Genomic DNA, 9725 nt, shown 5'->3' on the forward strand with positions numbered 1-9725 from the left:
GCCTGTCTGTGTGACGTCACACAGACAGGCCCCTCCCACGATTGTTTGATTGACAGTAGCATTTCAGCACAGACTGGACTGGAGTCTTACCTTAGACCCGCCCTGAGTGAGCTCTCATCAGTCCACCATTGTTTCGACGCCGGAGCAGATGTAGACAAGAATAGGCTTGTTTGAGATGAGCAAAATCTGAGCAGAACCGATCACCGGTGATCACCGTGAGATGCATGCTGGTTAGAAAAGTGTCCGAGTTATGTCCGACTTGCTCTAATGTCATGCTGACGTGTACCAAAAAACTCTCGCGATGGCGAGGCGGCTGTGTCGGACTGCGCAGTCGAGCGCAGTTGCTCTCCACGAACTGCGCTGATCAAAAGCATGATGGGAAACGACTGGCTGACGACACAGCTTAATGCTCATTGGTTCAGACAACCGTGATGTTGCGTTCTCTTCTAAAATGTTTATTTTTTATTTTTTATCTGATTTCATGTGATTATGTGTTTACGTCGTGGTACTCTCCAAAATGGCGGAAGACGTTAACTCGGGGAGAAGAATAGTTGAATAAATTGTTATTTTTGTTTTCTTTGTGCCACTGTTGAGCCACTGATGTCACATGGGCTGTTTTACCGATGTCCTTACTACGTTTCTGAGTCTGGGAACATTTCAGTTGCGTTGCTGTCTATGCAGGGTTAGAGAGCTCTCAGAGTTCATCAAAAAATATCTTAATTTGTGTTCTGAAGATGAACGAAGGTCTTAGGGGTTTGGAACGACATGAGGGTGAGTAATTAATGACAGAATTTTAATTTTTGGGTGAATTAACCCTTTAACTGTAGGGGCTCCAAAAAGTCACAAAAATACATTAAACTACATACAGTTGCACATACATGATGATAATGTTTTGGGCTGACATTTGTTTCCTTTATGCATGTCAGGATGGACAACCACCACTGGATCTTCAAAACTTTTTCGTGCTAGAGGGAGAAGAATTATCCCAACAAGAGAAAATAAGAAGGTAATATCCATCCCTATGATCCTCTATATAAAACATTATTGTGCTTCTACGAATGTTTTAACCCCACTTTGTCCCCATATGTGTCAGCAGGTTTGAAATGGCATATACGCACACACTGTATTATCTGGCTCAAGTGTACAAGAATCTGCAGCAGTATGAGAGAGCTGGACAGTACTGTCACAGTACACTACAGAGACAGCTGGAGTACAAGCAGTTTGTGCCGCTCGAGTGGGCTATTAATGCAGCCACACTGTCACAGTACTACATCACCAAGGTATGTAGTGTGTGTTCCACAGCGTCTTTTCTTTTTTGTAAATAGCGAACCTACTGGAAGGTGCATACTGCCGCCTACTGCACAACACTGGCATGACAGCTGATGTAATGTAAGGATCGAGCTTAGGATAGCCAATACGATCAGTTTTAAAAAATGCTTAATCGGCCCGATCCCAATCCTTGAGATTGGCTCGGGACATCCCTAATCATAACCTCCATGATTCTGTAGTCAAGGTCATAGTAATAAACTTTGTCTCTGTTGTCATTGTATCACAGACACAGTACATGGAGGCTCGTCACTGTTTGGCTGCGGCTAGTGTAATTGCTACTCTTGCAGGAGAAATCCCCTCAGAAGCAGCTGCCAAAGAAAGTGGGTTTCTGTGTGGTGTTCATTCTTGTATGTTGCTGGATATTGTGTATTTCCTTGCACTTCCATTGCTTTACTGAATGCCATGTGGTGGTTGCTAAATGAAAACAAAACTCCCTAAATTTAGGCCGTTCACACGTGGCCTTAGTTTCACTTATAGTGAAACTTTCACTGTAATAATACTGTATTTGATTATAATAGTACTGAAACAATGGCATTCAACACTATCTGTCTGTTATTGTAACACTCATGCTTGTCGGTTGTTTTGCATTTCATCAGATCCTGAGGTTGTACAAACCAACAAACTGTGGTTTGTACAACTTTGACCAATGATACAGAACCTGTAGAGACTGTAAATTAGTTTTGTGCAGCAGAGACTCCATGAAATACAAAAAGGTTATACCTACTAAACATCTTTTGAAAGATCTAGAAAAGTGTTATAATGCTGCATTTGAAGCATGAGACTAATGGAATTTACAAATGCAGCATCAACGTTTTATATAAACTACCATTAAAAAGTCTGGGGTCAGTATGATTTTTTTTTTTTAAAGAAATTAATACTTTTATTGAGCAAAGATGCATTAAATTGATTAACAGTAAAGACATTTATAATGTTACAAAATATTACTATTACAAATAAATGCTGTTCTTTTGAAAATGTTCAAAAGAAGAATCCTGGGGGAAAAAATGGTTTCCACAAAAAAATATTAATCAACTTGATGAAAAATGTTTCTTGAGCAGGAAATCATCATAGTAGAATGATTTCTAAAGGACCATGTGACTGAAAACTGAAGTAATGGCTACTGAAAATTCAGCTTTGACATGACAGGAATAAATTACACTTTAAAAAGTATTAAAATAAAAAAACTTTAAAAATCCTAATGTCCCCAAATAAAGTATTTTCCTGCTTTCCTTTTGTCTTATAGCACATTTATTAAAATTAATACATGTAGGTTTAAAATTATATGATAGATTACAATAAATTATTATGAATGTTCTCAAAGGTGATGCTGAATGTGAAAAGCGTGAAGAGCTCCTGCAGAAGCGAGCCGAAATTGCCAGATGCTGGATTAAATATTGCCTTAATCTGATGCAAGATGCTAAAAAACTTCTTGAGGTAGCCATGCTTCTTTCTTTTACATTTTGAGAGCTTTGACTTATTACTTTGACTTGTCTAAGCATTTTCCATTGCTCCATAGGATAATATCGGAGAACTAGACTTAGATCGGCAGGAAGAACTGAAGAGGGCACGTCGGAATGAAGAGGAAGAAAAAGAGAAGGGAAGAAAGAGCACCATCCTTTTTGGTTCAAGCGACACCTTTGACTCCATTTGCAGCCTGGAAGAGAAAGTAAGCAGCATGCTTCCACTAGACTTTGAAGAAGCCCGTAGCATTTTTCTGGTGGGTCAAAGCTACGTAGTCCAGGCCAAAGAGTATTTCGCAATGGATGGTCACGTGACAGATCACATTGAGATCTTGCAGGACCATAGCGCTCTCTTCAAGGTCCTGGCCTTCTTTGAACAGGATCTGGAACGCCGCTGCAAGATGCACAAACGTCGCGTCGACATGCTGGAGCCAATCTGTAAGGATTTGAATGCCCAGTATTATTTGCTAATCTGCCGACAGCTGCAGTTTGAACTTGCAGAAACCTATTATGAGATGATGGACCTGAAGTTGGCTGTAGCTGACAAGCAGGATCAGCCAGATGTGCACACCATAAAGAAGTTTAACCACTTGTGTTCCTCCTCTATGAAGTATTATCAGATGTTCCTGGACTCCATCCGCTCACCAGAGGGAAAGTTTCCTGAAAAACTCGAGGATGACCTGCTAAGGCCGGCGCTGGTGGCCAAATTCCGTGTTGCCAGATTACAGTCCAAGCTTATTTCCAGTAACCTGGCCACCCAACTGGAGAATCTCACCCACTCACTGGAGTCATACAACTTTGTAGTACAATACTGTGAGGAGAACCCAGAAGCCAAGAAGGCTGTTGAAACCGAGCTAGAGTTGAGCATTGAGATGGTCTCCCTGCTTCCTCTCAAGATAAACAGAATTGGATCCAAAATTGCCTCCTGCAACTAACAGGCTGTTGAAAACAGTTTATTTTGGCCCCTCACATAAATATGAACAGTGAACACACACTACTGCTTGTTCCTTGTCAGACCTAGATATATCGAATGAGCTTTCCTAGGACCACCGTGTAAGAAACTCCTTCAACCGTAGAACTATTTATCACAAACCCTTGTGGACCGATGTAACTGCATGATTTACAGTCACTAATTTATTTTCAATGTGCAATGTACAATTGTATTTAATGTAGTAAAATGTTTGTTTCAAATTTTATGTCTGGTATGTTTAGCAGGCCCAAGATTTAACATATAGCTGTACTAATATTAAAGCATTTTATGCCAATAAACATAAAAAGCATAAATGCCATTCTTCGTTTTGTCTTATTCAGTCAAGACAAAATATTAAAGGAATAGCTCACCCAAAAATCAAAATTTGATGAAAATGTACTCACCCTCAGCCCATCCAAGATGTAGATGAGTTTGTTTGTTGTTTCAATTTTGCATTACATCACTTCATCTGCAGTAAACAGGTGCCATCCAAACAGCTGATAAAAACATCACAGTAATCCACAAGTAATCTTACTCTAGTTCATAAATTCACGTTTTGTGTAGTGAGAAGCTGTGTTTATAAGAAACAAATTCATCATTAAGGTGTTTTAGCTTTAGGTCCATCTGCAGTTGTCCTCTTACATCAAAATCAACTGTGCTTAAAGGGGTCATATGATGCGATTTCAAGTTTTCCTTTCTCTTTGGAGTGTTACAAGCTGATTGTGCATAGATAAGATCCCTGAAGTTGCAAAGACTAAAGTCTCAAAACCAAAGAGATATTCTTTATCAAAGTTAAGACTCTGCCACGCCCCCCTAAAACGGCTCGTTCTAACACGCCCCCACATATCTACCCCAGCATATTTCTCTCCTGATTCAGAAAAGACTACTTTTTAAATGGATAAAGCAATATTATGGATAGAGGACTCATATTTTAGCCGGAAGTAATGGTTTGAAGTAAAAACGTCCGGATGTATTTGTTCATGCAAACATGCAGCTTTTAACTTCACAAGATGTTAATTGATGGACTGGAGTTGTGTGGATTATTGTGATGTTTTTATCAGCTTTTTGGACTCTTATTCTGATGGCACCCGTTCACTGCAGAGGAAGTGATGTAATGCTTAATTTCTCCAAATCTGTTCTGATGAAAAAAACTAAGGGTAAATTTTCAGCACATTTAAATTTTTGGGTAAACTATTCATTTAATTGTAAATTTCCATTTACACACACACAAATGTGCAGCCATTATACTGGTAGATTATCCGGCTGAGTGCAAAGAGGAAAGTACCAGAGAGTACAGTGCCTGTCATGTTCATTTTATTTAATTGAGTTAATGTAGCATCAAGAACATTTAAGCTGCAAGCTTGATGAACATTCTTTCTTCGCAAAGGATGTGGTTCATATTGTACAAGATGGATCACAGATTAGAACAGCATTCATAATATGAGCTGATTTCACTGAGTGAACTGTGCAACTAACGGCTGTTTTCAACAGACAGTTGAACTATACACCAAACTTACTGCATTTCCTTCTCTAAATATTTCAGTAATACCATTCTGGTGCTTCTCTTTATTGTTATGCTATAGGCCTATTCGTTGTACATTCATGTGATAAACAACTAATACCAAAATAAATATCAGGACCATAGTTGTATGGTTGTATGCCACGTTTAATTGAACGTAAAATTTGATATCAACTAGAGTCTGTAATAAGAGTCTTGCTGCAGTTTAAATTTGTTTATTGAACTCATTTTTACTCTCAGCTTCATAAATTATAATCCAGTAAATCTCAATGGTTTTGTAATAATCGTTTCGGTTTCAGTGTGATCAGTTTTAGGTTAGAGTAAAATCAGGAAACCTCTTGCGTGCTTACTATAGACAAAGAAAGAAATACACAGGATGCTGTCATCAGAGTAACTGTAAAGAAGAGAAAATGCAGAGAGTGCAGGTTTTTTCCCAGACGAAATAGCATTACGTGTTTTAGTCAAGTCTCTGCAAGGAGCAAATATGATTAGCTCAGAGGAAGCTCTACCAAACCGAAATTACATGCTCCTGTTCTTGAGATACAGCATCTGATCATTATACTTGAAAATGTAAATTGTCCTATGTCTGTGTTTGAGACGATCATCTTCAGCCTGAGAGACAAACAAACTTCAGACGCCGAGAGTTAAGTATATAGTTTGACAAACACCAAACTCAGTGTACATTCCGTCTCAGTGCCATTTAAAACATGAAGATTGTTTAGAAACATTTTGAGACATCTTCATGTACAACTGTGTCTTTGAGTTTTAGGACTCCTTTTTTAATCTGAATCAGTTGTCAGGTCATTTCCATATGCCTACATTATATTTAATGCTGTGCATTAAACCCAAAATTGTCTTCTTAAAGTAATCATACTTAAAATTTGTCCAAAAAAGTGATTAGTCTGGTTGCTACAGTATGGTCAAATTAGCAATGTTAACAGAAACATAAACTCCCCAGCAGACAGCACTTGTAATACTTAGAATAATCCGCAAGACAGAATTTCCTTTTGCTTATGCATGTAATGGAAAACTCCTCTCTGTCTTGCCATGCTATGTGCTAATAAAAGGAGAAACATTGTCATTTCCTGTGTGCGCAAAACCACTTCCTGCAAGTTATAACAGCTTTGTATCAACTGTGTGCAACACTGTTCCACTATATTTTACTGTTTTACATAAAAAATGTATTCATATGTGCATGTTTATAGCAACATACTATATTCATCTCATTTCAAAAGACAAACATAATTTGTGTTATGTATATAGCATTTCTTGGCAGTCGTACATTTATCAACGTGAATAGTAATACACATTACAAGTAATACACACTGAGTAGTAAACACATCACAGTTAATTTCATTAATTTAAAAACATACATCTACATGCAGAAACTCTTTTTGTGTTTGTTAAAAATGCCATTGTTGTGTGTTATTTGTACTGTAGAATTTCACATTCATGTTATTTCATATAATCTAGTGGGAGTGACATCAACCCATCCCATACACTTTTTTTTTTAAATCACTGAATTTCACTTTTTAAAGAATTAACCAATAAACATGGACCTTATAAATTCTTGAGATACAGCATCTGATCATTATACTTGAAATATGAGTAAATGTCCTATGTCTGTGTTTGAGACGATCATCTTCAGCCTGAGAGACAAACAAACTTCAGACGCCGAGAGTTAAGTATATAGTTTGACAAACACCAAACTCAGTGTACATTCCGTCTCAGTGCCATTTAAAACATGAAGATTGTTTAGAAACATTTTGAGACATCTTCATGTACAACTGTGTCTTTGAGTTTTAGGACTCCTTTTTTAATCTGAATCAGTTGTCAGGTCATTTCCATATGCCTACATTATATTTAATGCTGTGCATTAAACCCAAAATTGTCTTCTTAAAGTAATCATACTTAAAATTTGTCCAAAAAAGTGATTAGTCTGGTTGCTACAGTATGGTCAAATTAGCAATGTTAACAGAAACATAAACTCCCCAGCAGACAGCACTTGTAATACTTAGAATAATCCGCAAGACAGAATTTCCTTTTGCTTATGCATGTAATGGAAAACTCCTCTCTGTCTTGCCATGCTATGTGCTAATAAAAGGAGAAACATTGTCATTTCCTGTGTGCGCAAAACCACTTCCTGCAAGTTATAACAGCTTTGTATCAACTGTGTGCAACACTGTTCCACTATATTTTACTGTTTTACATAAAAAATGTATTCATATGTGCATGTTTATAGCAACATACTATATTCATCTCATTTCAAAAGACAAACATAATTTGTGTTATGTATATAGCATTTCTTGGCAGTCGTACATTTATCAACGTGAATAGTAATACACATTACAAGTAATACACACTGAGTAGTAAACACATCACAGTTAATTTCATTAATTTAAAAACATACATCTACATGCAGAAACTCTTTTTGTGTTTGTTAAAAATGCCATTGTTGTGTGTTATTTGTACTGTAGAATTTCACATTCATGTTATTTCATATAATCTAGTGGGAGTGACATCAACCCATCCCATACACTTTTTTTTTTAAATCACTGAATTTCACTTTTTAAAGAATTAACCAATAAACATGGACCTTATAAATTATGGACTGACATCACTTCTATTATAGCTAAAACTTTCAAATTAATTTTATTGTCTAGTAGAACACTAGCCTTTCTTGACACTCACTTTTAGCTAAGGTCTAGCTTTGAATTTTCACTTTAATTGGTATATTTTTGTTTAGTTTTAATCTGACTTGTTTTGCCATTCATGTTGTGTATTTTTAAAACGACGGTTGGATTCGGGTTGTGTATTGGTTGGCTAATACTCAGTGTTTTTTAGGATTGAGTGTTGAGAAACCTTGCCAAACCCAGCTGCTATAGGCTGCATTCAGGAAACAATGACGCACACAGGGGCAGGGTCTTTTACACAGCTAGTATTGAACTGGGAAAAGTTCTTGTCTGACGTTCATCTGAAGACATTTTCTTTCGCATCTTCTGCTTGACAGGGACAACAGAATGAGATTTTACCACAGAATAACTTTGGCACTGGCAATAATATGCCTTTTTGGGGACAGAGGACTGGGTACGTTTATTTTCGCATTTTAAGATCAGATGTTAAAAATAGATGATAAACTTAATGGTCTGTTACGGAAAGGTTTCAGAACCTGCGTGTCTTCACGTAAAGATCAAAAGAAATTATTATACAATATATTTTAATAAAACAAAATAGTCTGAATAGGCTATTTACTTAAATTAATTAACTATATCAATAGTGCCATTAATTAGAAGCTTAATTATGTTTTTATAATAAATAGTAGGCTATCATAATGAATTTAGGCTACTTCTTCGATTCCGGTTCCTTAACGGTTCTATCATCAAATCTTTTAATAACCTCCTTTTAAGGAGGAAATATGAATTGATTCTTATTGCACATAAGCCTGTTGCTGATTAAAACATTTTATTTCAACAGAAGAGATAGGCCTATTGGTCGAGATATGTGGTTTTGATTCACTACAAAGAACCGGCTCATTAGAATGATTCGTTCGGATTTCGGACTACCCTGCAACGTAAAGCGTTTGATTCACTAAAAAGAACTCCTTAGAGTCGTTAGTTTGGGAATCAGACTACACTGATCACTTCGCGCAGTAAATTCAGAAGCGGTGTTGCGGCATCGCTGGATAGTAGTGCAGGAAATGGTTTTAAATGTCATGAAATTAAAAAATGTCATATACCACGATATTCGTCGGCGAAATTCATATAATACACAATAAAAAATACACAAACAAACAATAATTAAATAACACATACGATATAGGCTAGGCCTAGCTAGCCTACATAATAAATGGGGAAAAAAACACATGAAATATATTTAATAAATACAAGTTGTGCTTTCAGAAAAAGAAAAAAAACATCATAAAAACACAGAAGATAGTCTATTTAAGTAATCTGGCCAGTTCATTTTTTTTTTTATAATTCACGAGGAGTTTGAGGATGGTGGTAATGTCTGTCAAGCCTCTCATCTGTCATTCTGTATTATCCCTGAACACAGGAGCCCCATCCAAAGGCAGGTATATGTGGGTGAAATGCAAGCCGGATGATAAGTACGCAAACTGTGTCACACAAATAGGCCCCCTGGTGCCCCTATCAGGGCAAAGCTCTCGACTTCCACCTTCTGCTGCAAAACACATGTAAGTTGCCTGTTTATTCATATCCATTTTTATTGAGAATTAGTACTGTATTATGGTATGTAGTGTTCATTTTAAAAACAAAATCTGTTCAGTTATTTCTTTGATGTGTGTATTTATATCTAGTCAAAACTAACAGGATGCATGCATGTCACTACTGCAAATGAATAGTATAATTTGATTAGATTTAGATTCAGTTTTAATAACACAACAAAAATTATATCACCACTATACCTGCTGTCATACCTGAATGAATAT

General features: G+C 36.7%; 2 protein-coding genes across 2 annotated transcripts in view; both read left to right on the forward strand.

Moving 5' to 3' along the window:
• kifbp (kinesin family binding protein) overlaps nt 1–4151 on the forward strand; it is a 9003-nt gene extending 4852 nt beyond the window's left edge. Inside the window, exons 3-7 of the mRNA XM_016534742.1 lie at nt 927–1006; nt 1097–1280; nt 1556–1649; nt 2651–2763; nt 2846–4151. Coding sequence (XP_016390228.1) covers nt 927–1006; nt 1097–1280; nt 1556–1649; nt 2651–2763; nt 2846–3724 — 1350 coding nt within the window. The 3' untranslated portion in view covers nt 3725–4151. The remainder of the gene's footprint in view (nt 1–926; nt 1007–1096; nt 1281–1555; nt 1650–2650; nt 2764–2845) is intronic.
• Nucleotides 4152–8201: 4050 nt separating this feature from the next.
• Nucleotides 8202–9725, forward strand: part of LOC107725442 (serglycin-like) — a 5767-nt gene continuing 4243 nt past the window's right edge. The window contains exons 1-2 of the mRNA XM_016534686.1: nt 8202–8365; nt 9332–9470. Of these exons, the coding sequence (XP_016390172.1) occupies nt 8299–8365; nt 9332–9470 (206 nt within the window). The 5' untranslated portion in view covers nt 8202–8298. The remainder of the gene's footprint in view (nt 8366–9331; nt 9471–9725) is intronic.

Source organism: Sinocyclocheilus rhinocerous, unplaced genomic scaffold, assembly GCF_001515625.1.
Source record: "Sinocyclocheilus rhinocerous isolate Xijiao unplaced genomic scaffold, SAMN03320098_v1.1 scaffold366, whole genome shotgun sequence".
In the NCBI taxonomy this organism is placed as follows: domain Eukaryota; kingdom Metazoa; phylum Chordata; class Actinopteri; order Cypriniformes; family Cyprinidae; genus Sinocyclocheilus; species Sinocyclocheilus rhinocerous.